General features: G+C 44.8%; 3 protein-coding genes across 3 annotated transcripts in view; 1 reads left to right on the plus strand and 2 right to left on the minus strand.

Moving 5' to 3' along the window:
• The first annotated feature begins 429 nt into the window (after positions 1-429).
• LOC142993927 (protein shisa-like-2A) lies at positions 430-1,613 on the plus strand. The gene is made up of 3 exons (XM_076144484.1): positions 430-611; positions 1,169-1,305; positions 1,429-1,613. Exons 1-3 carry the CDS (start codon positions 430-432, stop codon positions 1,611-1,613), a joined length of 504 nt encoding a protein of 167 aa, XP_076000599.1.
• Positions 1,614-8,149: 6,536 nt separating this feature from the next.
• tmem125b (transmembrane protein 125b) lies at positions 8,150-8,875 on the minus strand. Its single transcript, XM_076145015.1, has one exon. It carries the CDS (start codon positions 8,873-8,875, stop codon positions 8,150-8,152), a length of 726 nt encoding a protein of 241 aa, XP_076001130.1.
• A 3,915-nt stretch (positions 8,876-12,790) lies between these two features.
• Positions 12,791-14,214, minus strand: part of ccdc24 (coiled-coil domain containing 24) — a 12,201-nt gene continuing 10,777 nt past the window's right edge. Inside the window, exons 7-10 of the mRNA XM_076144752.1 lie at positions 13,907-13,967; positions 13,694-13,733; positions 12,948-13,110; positions 12,791-12,808 (exon numbers count right to left, since the gene is read on the minus strand). Of these exons, the coding sequence (XP_076000867.1) occupies positions 12,791-12,808; positions 12,948-13,110; positions 13,694-13,733; positions 13,907-13,967 (282 nt within the window). The remainder of the gene's footprint in view (positions 12,809-12,947; positions 13,111-13,693; positions 13,734-13,906; positions 13,968-14,214) is intronic.

The raw sequence follows: 14,214 nt of genomic DNA on the forward strand, positions 1-14,214 counted from the left end.
TCTGCTGGTTTGGCCTTGTTGGAGGTATTGGCTCTAATCTCGCAACAGAAGAGGCTCATCATGGCCCTATAAAAGCCTCATTCCTACCAAAGATGCTGGACAGGGAAAGTCTGAGAGAGAGAGAGCGGGGGGGAGTGAGAGTGAGAGAGGGGGAGGGAGAGGGGGGGTGAGAAAGAGAGAGAGAGAGAGAGAGAGAGAGAGAGGGAGAGAGAGGGACTCGCTCCTCTCCAAAGTTTTCGCCTTCCTGCGCTTATTCCCTCACACAGTAGGAGGAGAAACGCAGAAACACACACATCCACGCGCACACACACGTACGCTCATACACGCTGCTGGCCCAGACTCATCGCGGCATGAGACGATCCACGACAGGCTAAAGGTGTGGCTGTGGTGTGTGTGCATGTGTGTGTTATTGCACCAGTGTTTGGCAGCATGAGCGCTGATTGCTCAGGTTACTCCACCGCTGATGGTGCGTTCGTGGCCGCGTTCTCATGTCCGAAACCCGGGAACGACCCCGCTGCTGTTTACTGCTGCGGATTCAACGACTACAAGTACTGCTGCGATGATCCCAACAGCTTTTTCCCTTATGAATATGGATACATGTGGTGGCTTAGGTAAGTTAAATACATATATGTTATTTAATTAGATTTTTTCGCCGGTTAAATTGTGGTTTATGGGAACTTTGATGTCTTTATTCCTTTAAACTTTTATTTTGAAGTTGTTGTCTGATCAAACATCACTCCAGCTGTAACTCATTGTGTTATTGACACATGTTGACAGCTCATTCATGTGAGGCGCTGCACCTGATGAATGACTTGAAATAACCACTGGGACCAATCCCTCAGTGATCAGAGCTGTGACAGACAATCTTTAAATTTAATCACATTGCTTCCTTACATCTTCCACGGCACCCTGGGGTGTAACAAAGCAAACAACTGACACCCTTATCAACCCAAGATACAAAAGCAAATGTCACTTTGTTCATTTATATTCACACATTTCTGACATATAGCAGGAATTCTCATCCAGGAGTTGTTTGTTGTTATTGTTGCTTTACTTTGACAGTTCTGGCAACAATTGCTAAAGCGCAACCTGCAACCTGTTACACTGCGGTTCTTCTTCAGATATTTATTTATTCCTCAAATGGTCCTTGTTTTTCTCTCTTCTTCAGTATTGGCGCTCTGATTGGTCTGTCCATAGCAGCAGTGGTCCTCCTAGCCTTCCTCATTACTGTGTGTGTCCTCTGTTACCTCTTCATCACCACCAAACCCAGTCGTCTTGACAACGGCCTGCCACTCAGAGCCCCAGGTTAGTGTGTGTGTGTGTGTGTGTGTGAAGGGAGTGGAAGATCTGACAATGGAATCGCACCAATGCGGTCTGTTATCAGGCTATATATGATATCGAATCATAATTGTCTTGTTTATTTTCCAGCTGTAGATCCAAGCGAGGGACCCAGTCATGTTGAAGCAGCCTGTGCCGTCGGCCCGCGTGGATTCAAGAAACACTTCATGAGCAGGAAGCTGGACTGTGATAACCAATCATCTGAGCCCGAACGACTTTTCCAGCGGTGTTTCACAGCGGCTGTCACTGGTGTTAAAGTGGAAAGTCCTTCATAATAGACATTTCTATTTCATGGGACCAGAGGCGTCAAAGGTGAAGGGATCGATCTGGATCTGTTAACAGGGTACAACTGCAAGAGGACAGTTGGGACACTGGGAGGAACACTCACTGACGTTGCCATTTAACACTAAACCATGTATGGGACACCGCACAACCCACACAAGTACATATGTACAGTCATATAATGAAGACAGAATAAGCTACAGTGACAACATCACCTCTCGCACGGCGTCACCTGTCCTGCGGAGGATGCTGGGAGGTGTTGTGTACAGAAATGTGAAGAAACCAGCAGCAACACCAGCAGCAGTATGAGTGTCCAGAGGTCACAGTTTAATTGGCAGCCTTGTTTCAAAGAACACTTTGAACTAGTGGTCCGTGTTGCAGCGCTGCTCACCGACCTGCAGACCTTTCATCATACTGTGAAGACGCTTATGTTTTACCCCTTGATCTCTGTGCAAAAACATTCCCAATCCTCTGACACCGCTGGATGCTGGTGAGAACTGCAACATCAGCCACTGGCAGCTAAATAATGGAATGTATCTCCTAGCTGGCTTCATTAACAGGAAGTTTGAAATAGATAGTCCTTAGTTTAGATGGGTTTTTGTTGTTTTGTTTTTGTCTTGTGACTGATACACTGATGGTATTAATAATAGCACTTTGGTGAACAACAACTCCCATAATCCCATGCAAAATGCACCTGTCGCAGCAAAGTGATGTCACTCAAAACTGTTCTTTTCTGTAGCTATAAAGTTTTGAACGAGCAAACAAAGCAAAACAATCCTCATCCAGCCAGACCCAGTGCAGTGCTGATGTTAGGGTAGCTGCACTTCTTGCATGGAACACTCTTCTATTGATGACAAGCTCCATCCTTAATCAGGAGCTGTTGGATGTCAAACTGTTTGTCCCTGAGTTGGGAGGACACTTGCCCTTCTCCATCTTCATTTCTGGCAGTTGTTGGATAAAGACGCTTGGGAGATCCTCCAATCAACCAGGATCTAGTCTTCTCCATCTGCACCTGGTGGACAGGGAGGAAGAGCACTCCTGGGTCTCCTCTCGCTTCGGATTTTGTCGCAGCTCCATAGTATCTCTGTATGTGTGTGTGTTGTCTCCGTGATGCGCTCTCTCCATATTGCAGATGGCGTTCACCTGGTTGACCGCCACCTGTTCCTCATCTGACGTCAACAGATGCCTTTATAGCTTACAGCTTGTCTACTCTCCCCATTTTCTTGTTCGGCAGTTCCTGTCCGCCTGTTTGTCAGTAGCAGTCAGCCAGCCAGCCACTCTGTTGATTTGCCAGTTAGCCAGCCTGTGCATTGATCAGGGTCAGGGGGCGCCATAACCTGCCAGCCTGCATGTGCATCTCTCATTGTGCCAAACCTCTGCCTCCTGCCTCATGATGTGCTGCATTTGGGTCCAGCTTAGACTCTTGACCCTCACAGACATCACCTGAACATTTTCTGCCATATATTTGTTTGTTTACCGCACAAAAACTTCTCCGCTGCCACCTACTGGGCCGGAGTAGCTTTTACAATGCAAGAAAAGTTACAGATTATTACTTTATTTAATGCAAGTTTTGTTGAGATAGAAGATAGAAGAATACACTAGGACAATAAGGAAACAAGACCTCATGCTGTGCTCCAGTCTTGACAGCTGGCAGCAGGTTGGGGTGCACTCATGTGGAGTTTGGCGGCTGTTGACTTCTTTTGCCACATCTGCTTTATTTAACTCAGGGAGCGATGGATTTGTGGTGATTTTGAGCATGTCGGAGCAGCCTACCTCTTAGATCAGTAGTGAGACGAGAGAGGATGCAGCAGGAGGGATAAAAACAATCTCCCTCACTTGCTCAAAGAACCAAACCGCTTCTCCTATAGCGCAAAGACACCTTTCACCCATATGTTGGATATGGGTAAAAATATGGATGCATACAACTTATGGATGTTTTTCGAGACAACCACAAACCACTGTGCTGAAGCCCTGGAACCATGTTAGCAGTGACGAGTCAAGTCCATCAAAGACAACGATCTCAAGTGCCCTTGTTTTTCATAACTCAAAATGTCTTGTATTCATGTTGTTATTGCTTGCAATTTGCTACTTTTATTATTATTTTCACTATTTGTACTACTAAGATGTCTCTCAAAATGACTACACAAAGGACCTCGTTAAACAAAATATTTTTAATTTAACTCCAAATTCTATAAAATGCCTCCTGCTGGTGTATTGATGTGTTTTTTTGGAGGTGTGACGTTCCTGTGGTGCCTGTGTTGCTTTCTTCTATGCTCTTGACAAATGCTTCATGCAATTCAGTGACTTTATGGTTCAATAACTCCCATGTGAATGATGATGAATGAATACATGCATTCAGTCATGGGTTTGGCGTTCATGGCAGCTTTTTAAGTGCAATGCATTTTATGAATGTGACCTTTGCTCACATTTCTTCAAAGAGCATCAATAAAATGTTTATCCAAACATCTACATTTTTTTGTTATTTTATTTTCTATCTATGCAAAACTCACCATAAGCAGGAAAGCAAGTGCTGATAATCATGGATACACACGCCTCTCTCTTTATATTTAGATCTACATAATGGTAAACCTGCATGCTATCACCATAGAAACAAATGATTAAAGGCTTCTGTCCTTTCTAGCATTTGTTTGCATATAATACCTGAGGGGAATGTGTTTAACAAACAGTATATTATTAATTAATTAGTAATCAGTGTCTAGTTATGTATTCATCTATTGGAGAGGAAGTAATTCATATTGGCTTCATACCTAAAGTTAAATCTTAACATTTAGGTTAAGTGAAAACACAACACAACTTACTGGAGTCGTTGGTGTTGATGGAAAACAAGGCAAACAAGATGTGATCCATTTAGTTAAAGGATGTAAGCTTCATCTACATGTTCAACCCAGACTGCTGCATGAGAGCAGATGGTTTATGCCCTTTCCTCTTCCTCTTCCTCTCTCATGAAGAAGGGTGAGCCACTGTTTATTGAAGCTGTTGTTCTCTCTCTTTCCCAAAGGGCATTTCTTCTCCATGGGCTTTGATATTACAAATGTCCAAATTGCTTTTCAAAACGTAGAATTCCCCAGCTAAAGTGCAAATAAAGTGCACTTTGCTGACATTTGTAAAATATTACAGATGGTTTCCATTTCCATCATCTATGTCTACAAACCTTTTATCCATTAAAAGTGTTTCTGCCAAACATACAGTAATTGGGATGGAAACATTCTATACAGGGAACATCTTGAACCATAGAGTCCAATCTGATTCCCATGGTGGTCTCCATGGTGGAGAATTAATAAGATATGGAGAGGTTCATTCGTCTCTCAACTAAGAAATCTAAATTGCTCAGCAGCTTGAAGCCATAGCCAAAGTGCTTCTCCCCCACTGGCTGACAGACAGGAGCGGCAATTATGAGTCATCAGCCTGAGGGAAACAGAATTTCAGATTGATTCATCCATTCTATTCATGATTTAGTTGAATCTTGATCACGAAAACAATAAAAACCCTTTATCTTTGTGTCTTAAAAGGCAGCATGTACTCTAATGTTTCATCAATTTACCAGTAAAGACATGAACAATTCTTTCCAACGTGGACGTTCATCCTACGGCTAATGTGACAACAGCGCCACTTACTGTTCCTGAGCAGAAATGCACAAATGTGACAAGAATTGAGAGTTCTTCTGATAAATAGTTAATGAAACCGTAAATCATGAATCATGTTGTTGTCGAAGTAAAACTGTCACGTTAAAAATCCAGCTGTGCGTATACAATTTGACAATGACTTATTTAAGGATCAATGCTGCATTCAGAGCCGCTTGATTGAAAAAGTGAAGCAAACGAATAAAAGAGGATCAATGTATGACAAACCTGTTACTCATTAACATGTCTGCCTTAAGGGCCTGGTGCAGGTAGGCTGGTGTGATGGCTCGGCCTCACCTTTGCCCGGTTAGTCACTTATTTCTCTGAAGGAGCAGAGGACAAACACAGCTTTCACTTCAGAACTAAAAGGATCTTCACCAGCACTGTTAAGAACACCGAAGCTGACAGGTAAGTCTTTCCTTTGTGTTTTTGTTGTTCGTGTAATGTCATAGACAATAGTTACCAGGAGTTCCTGTTCATAGAGGTGAGACAGGATTCTATCTACTGTAGTCATGTGAGTTCAGTGGTTGACCTAGAAACAGCTGACCTGTTGTAGTGACTAGAACCAAAATATAGAGTATGAAATTCATATTAATGACCTTTCTGTATGTATCTACTGTTTATAATACATGTACGTGTATGCAGAGTTATAAAGTCAACATTTAATGAAGATTGCTCAAGACATGCAAGTGTCATTGTCAACACAATTTGATGAGTGTTCTATTAACTCTCTCGATACATAAATAATACATTTATATATATGATAGAATAGAACATACAAACTTCACAAAATAATATAGTGTAATGCAAAAAAAAAAGGATTCCTGGGGTTTCAGTACAATAACCTAGACTTGAAGCTTCAGATGAGGGATCACAGATTCCTAAAGCTAAGAGTCATTTCCCCAAAACCAAAGGTTCAGGGTCATATGTGTGAATCAAGATTACATGCTGATGACATTAACCAAAGACTCTGATTTTTAATCTTAACGACCCCCACCCCCCAAAGTTTGACCCAAGGCCTTACTGTTAAAGTACAGTTGAGTGTTATGTGTGTAAAGTGCAATTAAGTACAATTAAGTTAAGTTAAGTCAAAATGCAAGAATGACTTTGACATTGAGAGAAGTAAGCCCTAGATGTCTCATGAGTAATAATTTACATTAAAAGTCAAAGGAAAACACACAGCACTATAATTATAAACTGAATCCTTTAATCCTAATCCTGTTTTGGTTTGTTCATGTTTCACTCCAGGACGAAAAAATGGGCCAGTTGAGAGGCAGCGTCGCTTTTGTTTTGTTTATTGTGTGTGAGCTTTTCATCAGAGAGACACACACTGCTCCTTTGTCTGACTTGAGGGGACACAGGGTCTCTCACAGACACCTTCTGGTTGAGGAAGACTACCCCACCGGCAACATAACCTCAAAACAAAGTGAGTAACAGCACTCTGCACCCTGGGATGGAGATTTACAGCCACTTTGCTATTTACAACCAGGCGTGTTTGATGAACTTTGATCTCTATAACACTTCATTTACAGGAAACATCTCATGTCTTATTGCTCACATGCAGCTTTCCTTGTCTTTCCTCAGTGGTGGACGACACAGCAACAAACGCAAAAGCCCCGCAATTTTCCTATCTGGCTGCAGGACTCGCCACAGCCGTCACCATTTCTCTGGTTCTCGTGCTGGCTGTGAAGTTCCGCCTCTTCCATCGTTTCCTGGCCAGCTATCGTCACTCTCTGCTACAAGAGGCCGACGGGCTCAGCCAGTATGGCCAGGAGGAAGTCTCCTTCCCTGACAATGTGATTGCGGGCAGAGTGCGAAGGATCGGAGGCACGCAAAATGATTTGGATGAGGATGATGATGGTTTCATTGAGGATAACTACATCCAGGCCAGTGAGAAAGACAGAGCAGACAGAGCAGTGGTGATGGAGGAGGAGGAGGAGGGGATAGAGGACAGTGATGAAGATCTGGAGTTCAGCATTGCCTAGAGAAAAGGGAGAGTTTCTGAAAGACAGTTTGTTTACAGTTAAGATGAGGTGGCATCACAGAAACATTTGATTGTGTAGAGTTGACACTGAAATGTGAAAATGTCTCAGAGCTACATTTACTTAAAACGACACATTTGCTCTATCATACCCTAAAATGAGATTTCAACAAAAACATAATTAAGTATAAACAGCTGAAAAATAGAAGTTTTGAAAAAGTTACTGCTCCCAGAGTCGTGTTCCCATCAGGGATAAATACTGTGATGATGTAATGTTTGTCATTGTGTCCGTTTGTATGTTTGGAGTGTGACCAAACACTCGAGACAGCATGTTTGGAGATTCTCCCATCGCTTCAGTCAGTGACATTTCTACTGCTTGTAAACGATATAAGTTGTAGTTTTAAATGTGTGATGCTTTACCAGTGTGTGAGAGAGGAAGTTCAGTGTGTTTGTGTAAGATAGCAGGGAGGAATATTCAAACATTTGTATAGTTAGAATCTAAAATGACCTCAGTGACGCATAAAGGTCTTTGAGTAAATTCATTTTTGCACATTCTGTATTACAGAAATTTTACGAACACAAATATATTTCCATGACATTAATGATTTAACTTGATGTGGCCACTAATTGAGTGGTTGTTTGGATGTTTTGATAATGTCTCCTTCAATAAACATGATGAGATAAGAGTCTTCATCTCTTCCAGTCTCCTCTTCTTCTGCAGATATCTTGCAAATATCCAGGAACAGTCATGTCCAGAGTCATGGCAACAGGAAGAGGTCAGATGTTTGTCTTAAATGGGGTTGTAAGCTCTTTTCTCTACACCTCAATGAATTGCTTTGATTTGTGCAGCTGCATCAATCACGCCCCCTGCAACTCTGTGATTCCTCCTCTGTGCGTCTCATTATGTTCAGATGAGACTCGTCCTGCTGGAGGAGATCGTCTCTCTCCTGACCGAGTCTCTGTGTCCGTCTGAGACGCTGAACACCCGCACAGCTCGAGTCCCTCGCCTCCTCGCCCTCCTCCTCCTCATCATCCCTCTCCTCCTCTCCTCTCTTCTGTTCCTAAGGTAGATTACTCCGCTGTAGCTCAGCACAGCCAGCGCCATGATTCCCCCAGCAGCCATCAGGGCCACGCCAGACAGCAGCATTTCCCTGCTGTCCTGTCCTCGCTTGTCCTTGCTGCTGATGACGGCCACGCAGAGCAGCGCAGCCCCACACACCATCAAAGACAAACCCACAACCAGGATCAGGGCGGGGTCAACCTGCCCGCCGCTCTTCAGCTGGTTGATGCGATGGCGACTGTACACGCAGTTCATGTCCTGGATGGCAGAGCTGAGGAGCTGCTTGAGCAGAATGACGAGGGCCAAGAGGCAGAGTGTGGTGCCCACGCCAAGGCGCCACTCCCCGGACAGGCTGGTGGTGGTGGACAGGATGCCCACGCCGCCGAGGCCGAGTCCCAATACAAGGGCCACTGAGGCACAGTAGCACAGCAGGGAGCGACGTGGCTCTCTGAACCACCACAGCTCCACCTGATCTTCCAGGACGTGTCGCTGGATCAGGTTGGGGTCCAGGTAGAAGCTCGGAGAGCGACGGAGGGGGTGGAGCTGCTGGTAGAACGGCTGCATCTCAGGCATGGCAGTGGTCCGGATGAGCCTCCTCCTCCTCCTCTTTTTCTGGTGTTACAGGTTAGCCAGTGCAGAATCCAACTGAGACCTTGTAAGTTTGAACATAATTTGGGTTAACAGTCACTTCATGAAGGGTTCAAACAATGGAATAATGCTGGAATGCTTAGAAATGTGTGAAAACGTACTACTCACTTGGTGGTTCATGAATGCCACATCTTGTTGTCCATCCATTCCCATCCCATCTTGATCACAGCATTACAATATTTAGGTTGCAAGAATCCCCGCACGACCTCACAGCTGTGTAGTCCTGCTGCATCATCATGTAGAAGACAAGGTGTCCATAGCGACCAAAGATAGTCCAACATCAAAACTCTGTCTCCTGGTGTCCAGTGGAGAGATTCAGCTGGTGATGTTTAGCTCAAGGATGAAACTCAGCGTTCCGTCTTCAAGCACAAGACAGCAAAGCAGCAAGGAAGCAAAAGTGAAGAAGACGAAGAAGAAGGGAGTCCCATGGGTGGAGATCATTCTGCACCCTGACATCATGTATCTGTATCTCATCCACGTGCTTCATCAGCCTCCATCAGCACAGTGACTGTACGCTGTCAACACTGGCATCACACACTGCTTTCCTGCTAATCAGTGTCCTCTTCACACTCTAACACAGTGCCAGGCAGGACAGAGGACACCTCAGCAACCCCACACCCCCACACCCATCACATGGGAACACCGTCTTGTCTGGTTAAGTGGAAAAAAAAGAAGGCCGCTCACAATAGTAGTGTTGGATCATGGTTTGGAAGGAGATTGGCGACATTGTCCGCAATGCCCCCAGACAAACAATGGGCTGAGCTACGGACACAATGACTGTGCTACATAGGATGGGTAGTGGTAGTGTGTGTGTGTGTGTAAGTGGTGGTTGCATATTGCCTTGCTGTTGTGAAGAGCTGAGTGATGTCAGTGTGAACATAATGGTGTTTCTGTGATCCTAAGGATAACGTCATTCACACACTGAATTGGCCTGTGACCACAATGGGCACTTTCTGAATGCTGCAGCTGCTCTGTGAGAAGAATGCTTGCTCACCATGCCTGCAGATCTGTGTCATTACATCATAATACTATCTATCTATCTATCTATCTATCTATCTATCTTGCCTTTTATCTTTACCTTACATTATGACAGGCAGGTTGTTGCCTCCAGTTTGCTTCACACACACACACATAACAGTGACGGAGGGCTTTAACAGTCCAGACACACACTCTGGCTCTCTGAGTACAACTAGGCCAACCTGTCTATCATGTTGTCCATCCCTGCTGCCATCTGTGGTTAAAGCTTTCCCCCCAAGCCCTTAAACAACTAATGAAATAATTTACTCCTGCATTGTTGGCAGACCAGCTTTAAGTTGGAAAATGTGAAGTTCAAAGATAATTTTACACCAACCAGAGGGGATAAACTGATCTCACGGTTACTGATCCCTGGGTGGCACAGTGAGGCTGGCCCAGCTGGCAAAATTTGGAAGAAAAAAGTGAGCAAATGAGGTTTTCTCTCAACAGCAGCTGTTGGGGTGTTCCACGGATCAAAGGATTAGAATTATTCCCGCTCAACTGCTAAGAGGCTATCAGTGGATAGCTATACAGCGACTGAACAGGGGTGGGGAAAGCAATGTGGATGCTCAGCAAATGTCTCCCAAAGGTAAATTAAAGCATGAGAAATGTGGCGTGCCTGGCGTGTGGTGTGACTATTTACTGTTTACTGAAATGCCGCTCTGCATGAAGGACGTGCAGGTGGAGTCCCAGGGGCAGATGGCTGATTGTTTGGCCACTACGGAATATATGAGGAAAATGGGAGCCTTCCCTGCATCCCATGATGGTATTAAACCTGGCAAAACTGGTTCCGGGTTTAATACCGTCCCCCCTGTAACCCCCCTGTAACCAGAGGTTTCAGGGGGAGTTACAAGGGACGCCAGACTGGGGGACACTGGGGTCATCGGACATTGGTCCCGGTGGCCGGAAATAATGTAAAAGCAAAAACGTGTTGTCCGTGACGTTCCTGGCGCCCGCGCGCGCAAAACTGTTCCGCGTTTAATATCGTACCCCCTGTAACCCAGGGGGCACCCAGGGGGCGCCATACACGCTGGTTATTTCGGACGGTAGTCCCGGTGGCCGGAAATAGTATAAAAGCAAAAACGTGTTGTCCGTTCCCAGCGCCCAGACCAGAGGTTTCAGGGGGAGTTACAGGGGGCGCTAGACACGCTGGTTATATCGGACGTTGGTCCCGGTGGCCGGAAATAGTCTAAAAGCAAAAACATGTTGTCCGTTCCCAGCGCCCGCGCGCGCAAAACTGGTTCCGGGTTGAATATAGTCCCTAACCCGAGGTTTCAGGGGGAGTTACAGGGGGCACCAGGCACTCTGATGGTTTTGACCGTGGTCCCGGTGGCCGGAAGTAATCTAAATGCACTGGCGCACTTGTCGGTCCCGGTGCCGAATCAACGGGATCAGGACCAGGCATGTGGGCGGATTTTCTTCATCATAGTGGAGTGTGGATAACAAATACAATGCAAACCTTTTATTTGTGTGTCTTGAAAGGCAGCATGTACTCCTCATTAATCATTAAACCTGCAAACCAGACATTAACATTCAAGTCTTTCCAACGTGGACGTTCATCTATGTGACAACAGCGCCACTTGCTGGTCTTTGAACTCAAATGCAACACATTGTGACAAGAATTTTAGTGCATTTTAATGACTTCTTCTGAGAATTAGTTGTTGAAAGCGTAAATCATGAATCATGTTGTTGTTTAAGTACATTGGTCAGGTTAAAAATCCAGCTGTGCTTAGAAAATTCACTTATTTAAGGATAATACAATACAATGCTGAATTCAGAGCCCCCTGATTGAATAAGTCAAAATTAAGCAGGTAGGCTGGTGTGTTGGCTCAGCCTCACCTTTGCCCAGGCTGTGAAGTTCCGCCTCTTCCATTGTTTTCCTGACAATGTGATGGCAGGCAGAGTTCGAAGGATCGGAGGGACACACAATGAGTTGTATGAGGATGATGATGGTTTCATTGAGGATAACTACATCCAGGCCAGTGAGAAAGACAGAGCAGACAGAGAGGTGATAATGGAGGAGGAGGAGGGGATAGAGGACAGTGATGAAGATCCCCAGTTCAGCATTGCCTAAAGAAAAAGAGTTTCTGAAAGACAGTTTGTTTACAGTTAAGATGAGGTGGCATCACAGAAACATTTGATTGTGTAGAGACGACACTGAAATGTGAAAATAGTAACACATTTGATCTATTATACCCTAAGCTGCAAAATGAGATTTCAATGAATCTTCACAATGATAGTAATTAAGTATTGACAGCGGAAAATAGAAGTTGTAAAAAATGTTTCTGCTTGACACAGAGTTCCCAGAGTCGTGTTCCCATCGGAGATAAATACTGAGATGATGTAACGTTTGTCATTGTGTCCGTTTGTATGTTTGGAGTGTGACGAAAAACACTCAAGACTGCATGTTTGAAGATTCTCCCATCGCTTCAGTCCGTGACATTTTTTAGCATTAGTTGTAGTTTTAAATGTGTGATGCTTTCACCAGTGTGTGAGTGGGAGAAGTGAGTGCGTTTGTCTGTGTGATCACTGTCACTAAACTACTTCCATTACTCCTCTGTGGCTCATTTTGGGTCTTTGCTCTTCCAGTTGTTCTCACTGAGCTGTCAGTTCTAATGTCGCTGATGTTCCCACCGGCATCGCAGTGAGAGCTCAAAGCCGGAATGGAGGAGGAGATAACAGCGGCACTTTCAGACCTGCAGACATGCTTGCTTCTTGTCTCTGTCTGTGGTGACCAAACACGATCTGTGCTCAGCCCGATCGTCTCGCAAGGGTTGAACAAATGGGCTTGGAGGATGGGTGACTTTGTTTGAGTCCCTGAGTTCTTCAGATCACCCTCTCGCTCTGCAGAATAGCGTGACAGTGAAGTGGTGAGGTGAGTGTTCCCACGCCCAGCAGTGTCAAGTCTGTGCTTAAGAGGTGCGTGTGTTTCCCTCGGTTCAGTGGAACCTGCTACGCTTCCTTGCTGATCTCGACTCCTCACCAGCGAACGAACAGAGAGTTTTCTGATTGACGCAGACGTCTTAGGAGCACCAGGTGGAGGGCTGGGTTTAGGCTGGCTCAGAGGAGGCGGATGAGGTCGAAGGTCTGCTGTAGGGGTCAGAGGTCGCAGAGTCTTGTCAGGAGCCTTTAGTCCTGCAGATGTCCTAGGGAAAAAGAATGAGAATAAGGTCAGAATTGAAAGAAGAACTCATCTTGCATTACTTCTCATTCTCATTCACTTTGTGGGTATGCACAAATTAAAGAGCAAATCATTGAAGTGATATGAATCCAGCCTACGGTGTGATAAATAATTAAACATACTAACCCAAATCTGTTTTTCACAGGGAGTAAGGAAGGAGACGAGGATGAGGAGGAGAAAGAAGAGGGGTACAGCTCGAAATCCATTTGGATGGCTCCTCTCAGGTCTTTCAACTCTTCACAGAGACACACACACACACACACACACACACACACACAAAACACACACACACAGCACAGAAACACAATTCAATCCAACGCAGTACAATACCAAATACAAAAGCACTGAAAGCCCTCAAAGGAGATAACACACATGTCACTTAAGATGATAAGGGCAAAAAAAAGGGACAACTCAATTTGAAGCAGTGAAGATGTGAAGTCAATCGCTGCTTCGCTTCAACGCCTCTCTGGTGATGTTAAATTCATTTCTGTGCCATTTACTCCAGAGTTAGATGAGCATTTGGCAACGACCCTCGATCTTTATTTTACCTGAGATTTGTCTCAGGGCAGAGTGACAGAGTTTTAGTAGCTAATGGAGGGAGAGGGAGACCTATCATTAGTGTTCCCATATCACCAGTAAATGCCTTGACTGCACACTTACACAGAATAGAGATTCTTTTCCTCTTGTTCCTCTTATGTGTCAGACTACAATGTGCCAGCAGGGGGCAGCAGATAAGACAGAATGAAGCTGTTGGGGCTCACCTGCAAGTGAAGGTTCTGATTTAGCAGCTTCACCCTCACTCCTGTGCTTCTTAATGCTCTCCTGTGAGTCATACAAAGGATGAAAATAAGACAAAAAGTGTCAAAATGTCAAACGCATCACGACGTCTGCTGTGGAACATTCAGAGGAAAAATATTAAACATGTTCAAGAAAAGGAAGCAAGCAAAGGAAAAGGCAAAGGGATAAAAATAACAGGGAGAAAGAGGAAAGGAATGTGTGTGTGTGTGTGCATGTGCGTGTGTGCGTGTGTGTGTGACCACTAAATGATTGAGCAGCAGTCTTCCATCAT

This window comes from Genypterus blacodes, unplaced genomic scaffold (genome assembly GCF_046128005.1).
Source record: "Genypterus blacodes isolate CSIRO-AG114 ecotype Tasmania unplaced genomic scaffold, CSIRO-AGI_Gbla_v1 ptg000029l_1, whole genome shotgun sequence".
Taxonomy (NCBI): Eukaryota; Metazoa; Chordata; class Actinopteri; order Ophidiiformes; family Ophidiidae; genus Genypterus; species Genypterus blacodes.

Excerpts from the sequence above, each read along its gene's own strand:
- LOC142993927 (XM_076144484.1), top strand. The coding sequence starts at position 430 with ATGAGCGCTGATTGCTCAGGTTACTCCACCGCTGATGGTGCGTTCGTG. Across the intron at positions 612-1,168 it reads GGATACATGTGGTGGCTTAG|TATTGGCGCTCTGATTGGTC; the intron begins GTAAGTTAAATA and ends TCTCTTCTTCAG. Across the intron at positions 1,306-1,428 it reads CCTGCCACTCAGAGCCCCAG|CTGTAGATCCAAGCGAGGGA; the intron begins GTTAGTGTGTGT and ends TTTATTTTCCAG.
- tmem125b (XM_076145015.1), bottom strand. The coding sequence starts at position 8,875 with ATGCCTGAGATGCAGCCGTTCTACCAGCAGCTCCACCCCCTCCGTCGC.